Consider the following 13,516-nt stretch of genomic DNA (forward strand, 5'->3'; position numbering starts at 1 on the left):
TTACACTTTGGCAAAAACACTGTTACAGACGTGTTGATCTGTTTGTAGTTTTAGTGTTTACTGAAGATCATTTTCTGAACTCTCAGACATTTTTAGTGCCATTATGTGTTGATTTATCTTAGCTTGCTGAACTCTGTTACAACAGGCCCTAAAAATAATAAACCAAGTTTAGAATTCCAAAACTATATAAACCAGCTACGAGGGTAGGCTGAAAAGTTTCAAGAGGGGTAGGAAGAGCCTCGAAGATGACCTAAGGTCTGGACGTCCTGCTACAGCCAGCCACCCAAGAAAATTTTGACCATGTTCACCACATGGTCGATGGATGATGTTTAACTGTTAATCAGATAGCTAATGCTGCAGGCATCTCCCGTGACGAGTAGAGAACATTCTGCACAACAAACTTGGCATGTCAAAGGTTTCTGCTCTGTGGGTGCCACGGCTTTTGGCGCCTGATCAAAAGCACACCAGGCTGGTCATGTCACAGGTGCAAACTTGCCACTTTTTGAAGCAGATCTGGCTGGTTTTCTGGAACGTTTCCTCACCCAAGATCAATGTTGGGTCCACCACTTCGAGCCAGAAACCAAACGGCAGTCCATGCGGTGGAAACACCTGTCTTCTCCCCCTCCAAAGAAGGCCAAGGTGGTGTCATTCGCAGGGAAGGTGATGGCCTCCATCTTCTGGGATGCAAAGGGCACTGTGTTCATTGACTACCTTAAGAAAGGCCAAACTATCAATGGACTAACAATGCTTCTGCTTTTCCACTCCCACTCGTATATGCAGAAAACATATATTTTTTAAATGGGATGTATTTGCAGTATGTTTAAAGTGCAAAAATGGTTGGATTTGGATGAAGAACTTTGTACAAACATGAACACAACAAAACATCTCCGCATTTGTTGAATTTATTGTCTTCATCAAATTAGTCCAAAAGGCTCTTATAGCCTTTCAGTAAGTCATATCACAATGAAATATGAAATTATGGACACTGAGACAGGGGGTCCACTGGAGAAGTCAGCAGGTGCTCAGCTGCTACCCTGTGTGTGTGTTATTCAAGAGCAGAACTCCACTGCTATCATACAGTCCAGGTTAACCCCTGCTATATGAAACAATGACTTGTTCAGTCTGAACTGTCTTTAACTGTTATAAAACAAACTGCAACCTGTTTGTTCAAACAGAACTAATCAGACTAAACAAAAGCCTCTGTAACATATTTACATTAAACTACTACAAGCCTGGATCTAAGCCACTTACACTTTGAGTTTTTTAGGAACACAGTGCAGTCACTGCAGTTTCACAGGGAACCATGTGACCACCCACCGCACTGCTCAATGGCTGTTTGAATAACTTCTTTTTATTGTCAGAGCTGGATGCCTCACTGTGGCGGTGTTATAAAGGGTATGATATGTATTTGCAGCCAAAACATGTTAGTTCTAGAAAAGAGGTAGCAAACTAACACCCTATGGCACAATGTGGCCTCTGTGCTTTACCAACCCAGTCACAGACATCAAAAGCACCTACAGGCAGGCATCTGGGCTAGAGTAACACAGCTGCAGACTCCTGGGTCTGTCTGTCTTTTATGGTCCCTTCACAGCAACTGAAATTGATATCACAACCCAAGAGAATGTTTTGGTTTTAAATCTTTTATAACCTGACCACAAAGCACAAAACACCCTGGCTTGTGTAGCAAGAGAAATACAGTACTTTTATAAAATAAAAAAAATACAAAAAAGCACTTGTTTTTTAACCATCAAGAGAAGCATTTTATAGGGACAAGGAATGAATAAAAATAACAAAAGAAGTTCCATGTATTATTCAAAACTTTTTCAAGTGTAGAATCTATTTACAGTGTCATGTGGAGAGCAGAGGGAATATGAAAGCACAAACACAGAGGTGGAGAGGAGGAAGTGGTGAAAGATAAAGTAGGACAGTAAATTGTTCTTCATAAAAGAGGTGTTTTATTTAAGCCTACTGTCTGTCTTGAGTCAAAATAACAAGCTTTCAAAGAGTTCTCAGTCCTACAGGACACCATGGAGGAGGGGTTAGTCCAAAGCGATGATGTCGTCATCGTCGTCATTGTCGGTGAGGGCAGCTGCTGCACTTGATTGCTCCGTCCGCGGACGCTTGGTTGAGGTCTCCCCAGTTTCTGTGTCCGAGTGCTTCCTTTTGGTGCCGCTGCTCACTGCTGCTGCAGAGCTGGATGACACCCCCCCCTCCTCATCAGAGTCAACGATCATGATGTCATCGTCCGCTGCTGGAGCTGAAAGATGGCAGACAACAAGGTTAACACTCAGGTTAAAGAGAAGCAGATATTGTTTCAACAGACAGAGCACTAAGTCTTAGAAAATACAACTCTGACGGATCTTCATATAGTTAAAGAAAATGTTAGTCCACAGGCCTGTTTAGGTCAAAAGATTCACACTACAATAGGCTGAGACTAATGGAAACCTAACAACAGAATACCAAACTGACATGAGTGAAAAACTTTTGTGTTGTTAAAGTAACAATAACAAATGCTAGAGTTACAGTTACAAACCCTGAGGTCTAAAAATGCAGTCTCAGGCAAACCTACACTCCCTTCTTGCAAGAAAAATAACAGGCAATAGTTCAGAGCAGAACATGTACTTTACAGATGAGTGCCATTTTTGTAATTTTGACACCTGTGCCATCTGCAGGCAAGCCCCATTACATGCAATTTTATTTTAACAACTGCTGTGGCCATGTTATTTTACATGTTAAAAACAATCTTTAACATATCAGTAGATGTGCCACCTAGTATCCATCAACACAGCTTGAGAACTTCTTCACTTTCAATTTCATTTAAAAGTGCATTTGCATCAAGAGGTGGCTTACCGAAAACAGCCCCCCCAAAAACTGGGCAGAGGTTTTTGTTCAACACTGAACTGGCCTCATGAAAAGAGTCAGGTGGCTGTGATTTTCATGTAGTGTTAATGTCTGTGCAAACACATTCCTCCTTTTGATGACATGTACAGCCAATCTGCAGGTTTAAATTGCTGTATCTACTTGTCTTTCTTTCTTTTCCCTTGCAGAGAACCTACAGCCTGCTCAACATGTTAAGCTTGTGATATAAGCAATCCAGATCACTCACACACTCTAGGGCAGGGTTCAGCAACCCTAGGCACAAAGGAATTTTCATTTCATTTCATTCACAGGCGATGGTCTGTAATGTATAAAAAATATTCACACGTCCTCCCCACTATTGAACTGCCATTGGCTGTTGCATGGTGCATCTTCTTTAGTTTGAATCATGGTAACGCCACATAGGCAGCTACTCAAATTTTCCCACAAGTGGTACAGTGCAGTAGCAGCAGTTGCACTAGTGATGGTGAACCCCCACCAGCCAAAAAGCCAATGTCGTTTTGAACATTCCAGCCCTCATGGACAGAATTTGGGTTTGTTTATCAGAAGGACTGTGCTGTGTGGACATTGTACTTTGAAAATGTTGTTTGCTCAACCTCCATCAAGTGTCATTTTGAGAAAGCATGAAAAAAGTTTCAAAGATAAGACAGACAGGGACATGTCAATCAAATGTGCAGTGTCCAGTTATGGGTAGCAAGCCCACTCGCTGTTTGCCTCTGCTAAAAACAATGTGACCAAGGCTAGCTATTACATTTCTCATTGCATTGCTAAACATGGAAAGCCCCCTGCAATGTTGTTTATTATCCATGTGTGTGTGATTATTTCTTAAAATCTTGAAGATAAAGAGTATGGGGTAGGCCTAAATGACATTAAAAAAAAAAAAAAAATCAGCATAATGAGAAACCTGTTTCTTAAATGCCGTTTTACATTTTGCCAGTATGGATGCATAAATGCCCCCTACAATGTTGTTTGTTATACAACAAGTAGTTCCGACCAAGCAATCTGGTCCACAAGACATTTAGAATGTGCTCAAATCAGCATGACAGCACACCTTACTCATCACTAAAAATATTACTCCGCCATATACATTTTACTTTGTTGGTCATAGTTGTATAATCGCAATATTACACTCAAGAGTGTCCTTTAACGTCATTTGAGCAAAGCGCCTCGGCTTTCTCCATCAGCTGTGCCGGTGACACGGTGCTATAACTTAAAATTCATGTAAAAGTTTGTGGTTGCAGAAGCTACATTTGTGTGAGTAAATAAATACAGCGTCTTTGTTATAATGTGGTTGATAAGAGTAACATTTATTTGTGCAGCAGGCTGTTGGTTTAGTTCGGTCAATTCCAAGACCTTGATAAAGCATTAATGTCAGCTCAGAGTTCACTCATCTGGGACTAGAAAAGCATTTCTGTTGCTAGGTCATTAGTGGAGTCCACTGACATGACTGATTGTGTTCCAGTTAATAGTCAGACCCCATGTATGTACTTCAGTGATGCTTGCCTGACCGCATCACTGTCGTGCTCAAATGACGTTAAAGCACACCCTCTCGGTTAATATTGCTTAATTATCCCATGGGTTGTGCGATTACTTCTTAAAACTTTCAAGATGAGTGTGAGGGGTATAAAAAAAAAAAAAAAAAAAACAACAACATAGAGATGAGATTAACATGTTCCTAAAATGTTGTTTTGCATTTAGTCTGTATGGACACAATACATTTTCATACCTAATGGAAATATTGATGTGGCGTCATAATTACGCTTACTTATGCCTATTGAATGGCACACTAACTAACTAACTAACTAACTAAAAATGTACTTGGCACTACATGTCAAAAAGGTTGAAGACTCCTGCTCTAAGGCAATAATACAGTATACCACAAACAGTACATGCCTGCTCTTTCCCAGCTGTGGTCACTAATGAAATAATTTAATGCACAGACAGACAACTGATCAGCATCACTGTGATGTAAATCAAAGAAAACTGATACAGCTGTCTCCCTCCTGCTGACCTTTATAGGATGTGGATGGCTGGGCAGAGTCCTTGTTGCCGTTGGTGATGCTGTTAACCTCTTCCTGGTTATTCTGAGGGGGTGGAGCTTTGTCCGGAGCCTCACCTACTACCTCAAATTCCACATCCCGCTCTAGTTCCTCACTGCCAATGCAGACAGACACCAACACATATCATTTTCAGATTCACTCACTAAGGCAATGTTATTAAAACAAAACATATGAGCACTTTCGTATGGGCAGATCCATATACACAGGACATACGTATGCAGGACATTAATGAGGAGTGTGTAGTCTTGCAGGAAGTCATCAGCTTGCAGACGGCTGCCATTACGGATCCCAAAGTCAGCAAGAAATTTGCTGTTGTTGGCTGTGAAGACAGGATAGGTATTACATGCACACCTAACAACAAGTATGTTCTTGTAGTACTATACATGTTCGGACAATGTGCTCTTTTATTTCTATTCCCAACACCTACTCATATTCACCATATTCCAAATGGTTTTAAGGCAGGAAAACTATTTTAACATCAGATTTTTGTATTCATTTAAGTTATATTTATTTACATAAACTTAACTCTAACCCTCACTCTAAATATACGTACACAAAATAAACAACAGAATTTTCTTTTGGTTTCATCGATGGAGGCACAGTTGAATGCCACAACAGATATGCTACTCTCCAAATACTCTTTCGGTCTCATGCAGTTTAGCTATGGACCAGTGGACAGATGCTATACGAGCACCCTATCCTGTCCAAATGGAGACTCAACACACTTTACAGTTTTAAGTTAAAAGTTTTAAGAAACGTTATAGAAAGAGAGTAAAAATAAAAAAGTAAATATCTTGAGAGATTTACATTTTTATTTAACACTGTAATTGTTTTGATGATCATTTTTCTTTTTGTCCTTACCCTCTGTCTCGCCTTCCTCTGAAGAGATAAGGATGGTCCCTTTTCCATCTTCTATCTGAACATCAGGAGCTACCATACCAAACCTTTCCTTCAGGATCTGAACATACATACAAATACATTAAATCCACAAGTGAACAAGGTACAAGTAAACATCTTATCCCAACACAATCTCCTCAACATTTACAATCAAGTTACAACAACCCCATCCAACCAACAATGTACTGTATTGTACCTCATGGTATATGAAGTTCAGGCTTTTCTTATATACAGTGTTTGCTGTTTGTCTAATAGAGGGTGGAAATGGACTACCATCCAAAAGTATGTATATTATTAAGGATGTATATTATATACATATTTCAACGTCAACATGTCAATGACCCAGTGTGGGAGTTTTGACTTGGAGAAATGTTCAATTTTAACTAAAACACTGATGCATCTTCAGAAATTTTTTTTTTTTTACTTTTGGTAACAACAAATGTTCAGGAGTTTTGTGAATGAACAACATCACTTTAGTTGTGACAGAGAGATGCCGTCTCCTGTGGGTTCAGGTTGTTGGACATGTAAAATAGAGTTGATCACATTACCCTGTCCTGCAGAGAGAGGACCATGGTTTTGTGGACGTTGAGTTTGACTGTGACCTCAGGTTTGCTGGCACAGACGTAGCAGTTGGCGCTGGGTGGGTCCAAGATGCACGGGACCAGCAGCTTCTTCCTGAGGTTGGGACACTTGTTCAGGAAGATCTGGGGATGAAACAAACAGTTTTAACTAGAAAATGCATTTCCTGCAGAAAATGCAGTGTGAATGCTGCAGCACTGCTGAAGCAATGCTTAAATTAACATAATATATGAATTGCAGAATAGCAAAATTACAGAAAAAGTTGAACATTTTAACAAGCATAAATAGCTGAAAAAGGTTGAATAAGCATAAATGTAAAAAGGTTAAAAAACCTAAACATTTTGACAGCTGAATGGTTTAACATCAGGCTACTTAGTAAAGTTTCACTTTGGTTCAGTGACCGGAGGAGCCTTCGGATTGAACTGCCAACCGTCTGATCGGCAAACGCCCAAGCTACCTGGTGCACCACTGAAACCCACACTGCTAACCATGTGGAAAATTAGGGTACATATACATTTCTCCGCTACACAGATTTAACATATAAAAATAACAAGTAACACATTTTTGTTAAAATATTATTTTTTTCTGTGAGCACTTGAGTAGTTGAGCATGAAAATATATAGCATGTGTTTGCATCCAAACACAACAGGAAGTATGTTTCTTTAGCACAAAGCATGCAGGACTAGTTATTGACCAAAAAACAAAAAGCTTGAAGGTGCTACAAGTTGCTCGCTTGCTGCTGTAGCAGCATGCTGTCAGCTGTTGCAGCTACTAAAGCTGGCAACCAAAACACTTTTCAGTATTTGTTTGCCATCGGGGGCAATACAGAATTTAGTAGAACGACAACTTGGGTCAGAAACCGGAAGCGCTGGGGATCAAACTGATTGTTAACCAAGTGCTTAACCTATTGAGCTATAACTGCCCACACAAGAATACCAAAGAAAATGAGAACATGTACCAATCTCTGGTACACAGACTTCAGAATAAAGCCTTTTAGCTGTGATTTTAGTATTTTCTGTTAGCACTTGGTTAGCTGAGCATGATGTCCACACTCCACACACAACGGGAGACATTGTGAATTAAAGAAGTGGGGAGCTGAGAACAGTTTGTATGGCAGTCAATGAGAGCTGGACTGTGACTTACCAATCAATTAAGGTTTACACCTCAAATATGAAGCCTCAGTGGACTTAGATGTTTACACGATAAGAAGCAGGAGGCTTGTAGCTTCCTTTTAATGCATCTTATGTGTATATTGACACAAATCTGTGCTACTAGGTGCCAATTTCACCAAACTTGCTACAACTCTCATGTTAACTTTGACATTATATTGCAACCCTACATGAGCATCCAAGAGGTAAGCACAATGTTTTGTGAAACATGGCACTAGTACCATCTGTGATCTGCATGTAAAGGTGCTTACACATTGGTGAAATGGACCCCAGGTATCTTATGTTGGATCCATTTTAAAAGCGAAATGCGAGCAGCATTAAGCATTACTGGTGTTCGAGCCATTCAACCCAAACCAATACTGATCTCCAGTTGGCTGTATCTATCAATAAAGAAAAATAAATACTTGACCTTTGACTAATATCTGACAGCTCCCTGGACTAGTTTAACCAATTATGGATATTTGATGGTTGTTGAACTAACCGTGCGACAGGATTCCAATTCCCCCGACAGGATTTTGAGCCCCTCCAGCACAATAAGACCAGCAATAACAGCGTTGGTTGTGGCAATAGCTGGGATGATGTTTCCTGCCATGGCTGAAACAAACCAACACATCTATTCATATTTTCATGTAGAGGGGTTTATCTGATGGTGTACATGCACTATTGTACAATGAAATTAAGATTTATCAAATGCATTTGGATCACATACAATGTCCACTAAATAAAACACAGCAAATGGATAAATAATAGGTTATTTCCAATGTAACTAATGTCCTGACGAAAAAGAAGTGAGACAACCAACTTACACTTTACATCAAAGCGGCTCTTCATGTTCATGCTAAAGATGTGCATACGTAGGTTTGCTGCTGCAGTGACAAAGTCCATGGCTGGAGGATCATCCTAATGACAAGATAGGGCAGTGAAGGCATTATACTCTAATGAGCTATTCAAAACACAGTACATGTACCTGTGTGTCACTAATATCTCACTATGTGTATTCAACAGAAAGAAGTCTAAAACTGTCAACAAACTCAGACTTGAAGCTTCTTTAAATACACGTATGCATGTATCTGCAGTGTTTTCTGGAAGAGCCATTTATTAACAAATATTATTCTTCATACATTTGACACTAACTGTACAAACATTCCCTAATGCTGTTGGTGTTTCTGTGTTACCTTGTCCCAGGCCAGCTCAGCACCTTCTCCCTTCTCTTGCAGCTGTGACCGGAGAGTCTCTACACTGTGCTGGAACAGCTGGCAGTAACCCCAAACACCCAGAACCTGCTGGTCCTTCAAACCTGAAACTGGAGTCTCCTCCTGAGGACACACTGGACCAAACAGAAATATGGATGAACAAACTGACAGGCACACACTCATTGGCTATGTTGACATGTGGCTATGTATGACTTCTGGTGATGTCTTCATCACTGGTGTGGCAAGCAAGCAAAAAGCCCAGAGACTTAATTTAACCAAAAAGGTATTTGATCTTTATCTGTGTGTCCCTCAACAGTTCTTTTGTGACTAATGGCTGGACAAACATGAACAGCTTTTTCATAAATACAATGACTCATTTTTCATTGGTTTGTGGTATTTCATTTAATTTCCTGGTCAGGCCTGGTGTAACATAATGACCACAATAAGATTTTTCTCAAGTAAAGTACATCCTATGCCCTACTCGCTAAATCAACAACACAGATGAGCCATGACATGAAAAGCATACAGCTCTCCAATTTGCATGTGTGTATGGACCAACAAGACAGCTAAAGTTGTGTCAGACATAAATATTTAACAGACATACTACTGTTCTCTAGCTGCTGCCAGTCCAGCGGTGTAGGAGCTTTCCTCTTCTTCCACAGCTTGTCCATTGTCAGCAGGTACATGATATCATCTTTGAAAAGCTGAAGAAGGAAAGCAAATTATGACCAGCCTTATGTTTGCAGTGATAATACCCTAGAATAGTGCTGCTAAAAATCAGTGTATCAGTGCTATATGATCAGTAGAAAAGCAACGTTAGAAATGCAAAACATAACATTTAAACCCATTTGTGCACTACTGCCACTACTGATGAAGTGTCCTTAGCTTTTCATAAAAATTTAACAATACTATTAAGTCAAGAGAAAGTATACATTTATTACACAGTAGTTAGTACGCCTTATGTAGCTGCTACCCGATAGGTACACATAGTTCATTAATTTTTTAATTTATAAATTGTATAAATCGTAAATAAACACATCAGCAGGAGACATTTTTAAATGCCCTGCTTCAAAGACATTACTTTTACTACCCCTTTGCGGATAACTAGTTTACCAACACAGAGGGGCCCAAATGAGACATTCTACACACATTAGATATGCAAGCAGAAATTCTATATCCCACAAACTTGTGCAAATATTAGAACGCTGCACATGAAATAAGTTACACAATCTGCATCAAAAACAGCCCCACAACTTAGATTGACTTTTACCTTGTTGAAGAGTTTGACAGGGATCGTATCCGGTCGAACGGGCCCATTCCTTGGTGGAGATGCGCTTGATGTCGCCATCCTTTTCTGAGGCTGTGGCACGAGCTGCTGTCTCTTCTGGGTTCCCTGAGTACAGAACACATATTTCACATACAGCATGTTGTTTGCATATTTCTACTTCTATCACTATCCATCCATTTCTGTCACAAATGAAGTGAAAATAAGAACTGATAAAACAGAATTCATCAGATATTGTGAAACAAATGTAATTCTACGCTCACTCACATGCAGCCTCTGGGTCCGCTGTGTCCGGTGACACCTCTTGATCTGCATCCTCTTCTCCAAATAGCTGACTATATTGCCAATAGACAGACAGTGCATGATGACCATTAGTACAGTGTACTGACCTCTACTTACTGAAAATATGATAATGGTGTTTTCTCAAGTTTTAGCACCAATGCAACACAATCACGTACATTCTTCATTACCACTGATTATTTTCAACACGTGCAGGGCCAATCTAGAGACAGTTCACTGTTCAATATGCCTACGTTTACATTGTAGTCCATTTGACCACTGCTAGAAATTAGTTACAATGAGAATGAGCCTTACTTGAAAAGATACTTAGCCCAGACAATGCAGTGTATGGGCTCAGATGGTGTGTTTCTTATGGTACAACCTGGGAAGGTCTTCTGGGTAGGCTTAGGTTGGCACTCATAGCATTCTGTCATTCCCTGGGGAAGGAAGAAAGGGTGGACGGGAAGTAATAAAACAAAGGGTTAAAAGTGGCAAAGAAAAATAACATAGTGAGATGGGATATTCACTGCCCTGCCCCCCACCCGCCGACAAAATATGTGCAGGGAAACAATGTCTTTTCTCAATAGGATAGTAAGTCAGTATAATTTACCAAAACCAGGATGTGCATGCATGTCCTACCTTCTTGATAACTGTGACTTGTCCCAGGTAACCAGCTGTGCCACTCTCTATGAGAGGGATATCAGCTGCCAAACACATCCTGTTCACATGGTTGCGGGCAGCTACAGAGACAAAAAGAGTCTTATTTTCCTCATAATTTAAAATATTGGCAGTTAGGAATAACAAAAATAATTAAAGTTTTGGTCAGGCAAGAATACCTCTATTATCCAGAGCATTCATCACCAGCATGAACTTTCTGAAGAACTCCACATTATAGTCAGGGCTGTTTAAAAAATAAAGAGACTGTCACAATCACGTTGATCACTCAGTTCCATGTCAAAAATACAGATTAAAATAAGAAATTGATTTAATTCATTAAATAAGTAAGAGGGACAAGAAAAAGAAAGCAACTCACTTCATGATGCTGTCATGGTAGGCAGTAATATTTGCACTGGGACAGAACTGCAGGGCGCTCTCCTTGGCCACCTGCAAAATAACAAAGAAACAATGTAAGTGACTGAGGCAGAAACAAACAGCACACAGAAAATGATTTAGTCCACTGTGAAGTGTTACAGAAAGCACACATATTTCAAAGTATTTTACATGACACAAGATAACAAACAAGATATAGACTGAACTGGCATTGTAAAACAACAACAACAACAGGGGTCAGTTTCCTGATGTTTATGTACCTGTGCTTTAGACTTGCCAACATGCTTCTTCTGAAAGAGGAACTGACGATTTAGGTTGCTGACATCAATTGTGTCCAAGTCAATCTGCCGAAATCAATAGGGTTATAATGTCAGTCACATATACACAACATATTTTATATATCTGTGTTTGTGTGTGTTTAGTGTAATCACAACAAAAATATGCTGGTGCACATGAAAACAAATAGGAACAACACAGCAATTAAAGGATGTTGGCTGAAGACCTTCTGGTTACAATACTTTCTCCAGCAAGCAACTGCAAAATTTTTCTCAAGCAAATTCATGACTTGCTTTGACTAAAGACTGTAAAAACAACTCATTTTACAAAGTGAAGGTCACCAGTGTGAAACCTTGGTCAAAACAGTCAACAGCGGCATTGACAAGATGGAATAATCATCTCATCATATTAATCTAAATAGCACTATTATAAAAGCTCCAAAACTACTGTAGACATCTATGGCAGAACTATGTCCGGGTACAATACACATTTTAGATAAAGCAAAACAACAAACTACCCTCAAGATACTATATTTTCTTCTTCGATATTTTTTATGATTCTTCTATTAATTCTGGTAGTTAACCAGCGATCCCCTCAAGGATCCCTAGAGGTACCTAAACCCATTTCTGGGACCCAGTGATAGACACAAATGCTTAGCTCTAAACATTTGAGTGTTGACCCTAGCAACTCTAAACAATGAGTACACTTAATGTTTGAGCAAATGCTACGCTAACAATTAAAAACCATTTAATGCTACTATAAGTCGTGGTAATATTTCAAGTTTAATATATCCTTACACAGCTAAACAAAGGGTTGTCCATACACTTCTGTGTTGGCATTTTGCCATCCAACCGGCTAGCTAGCCGTCACATTACAAAGAAGTTGTCGAGCTAACTTAGCAGTGTTAATGGCGCCAAATGCTCCAGCTACATTGCTACGGCAGTGTTTATACTTTTACTGCATCATGCCCGGGCCTGTCCACGTAACTATGCACGGTACAGTGACGGTATCAAGACAACCATAAACACCCGTATGGTTTACTTTGAATGCCACGTCTCAGGAATTAGACCGAGCCCGCACACCTCCAGGCGCAAATGTGGGTAGCACAAAGACCTAGCATGATAGCCGACTAGCTAACAGACACACACAAACAAAAATAAATGAAACGGACCACTTCGATATTTTTGAAGCCGGTGAGAACAAGGTTCTTCAGCAGCTCGCAGCCAATCCCTCCCGCTCCCACCACCAGCACCTTGCAGGTGGAGAGGGAGTCGGCCAGCTCTTTTCGGAGGGAACCCACCAGTTGGACCATGTCGATCGGCTAGAGACAGAACCAGAGCCTAAAGCACCAGGAGGCTAACGGCTAGCTTCTTCTCCTACAAAACCGAGGACCCGCCCACTTCTGGGTCGCTCAACTTCTTCTTCTGTAGGATTCTGAGGCGCTTGTTAACCAATGTGTTGTCTTGGCGCCCTCTTCTTGATGATTGGAAACTCAACTCGTAGGCTTGAACCCACTTCGTAGGTAGTCTTCCATCCTTACTCAATTTTTACTCCTTTTTGTCCCATTTGCTTTAGATTTTGTCTTTTTCTCTATATACAATTTATACTGAAAATGTGCTTTCAGTGCTTAATGTCATTTCTTCTAGATGTTTTTTTCAGTCTAACTAACATCAAAGTTGCAGTAATCTTACCCTAAATTTGGTATTCACCTCTCAGTCACTTTATGTGTCACTATATTGGCTGTGCTGTATTCAGCAATTTGTAGAACTGTGCAAATGTATAGAGATAATTATTGCACCCTATTTAATGGACTCAGAGTTTCCAACAATGCGTTGTTAAAAGTAGTGTACA

At 40.0% G+C, this 13,516-nt stretch overlaps 1 protein-coding gene across 1 annotated transcript; it reads right to left on the bottom strand.

The window, feature by feature from the left end:
- Positions 1–886: 886 nt before the first annotated feature.
- On the bottom strand, positions 887–13,088 carry uba2 (ubiquitin-like modifier activating enzyme 2). The gene is given in 18 exon segments (XM_018704071.2): positions 887–2,257; positions 4,889–5,031; positions 5,151–5,256; positions 5,799–5,895; positions 6,383–6,538; positions 8,064–8,176; positions 8,389–8,482; positions 8,758–8,909; positions 9,380–9,479; positions 10,046–10,066; positions 10,068–10,168; positions 10,328–10,395; positions 10,655–10,776; positions 10,979–11,079; positions 11,176–11,240; positions 11,373–11,443; positions 11,650–11,733; positions 12,837–13,088. Coding segments are annotated over 18 exon segments (1,953 nt in total). The 5' UTR covers positions 12,978–13,088; the 3' UTR covers positions 887–2,039.
- Positions 13,089–13,516: the final 428 nt, after the last annotated feature.

This window comes from Lates calcarifer, linkage group LG10, assembly GCF_001640805.2.
Source record: "Lates calcarifer isolate ASB-BC8 linkage group LG10, TLL_Latcal_v3, whole genome shotgun sequence".
Lineage (NCBI taxonomy): Eukaryota > Metazoa > Chordata > Actinopteri > Centropomidae > Lates > Lates calcarifer.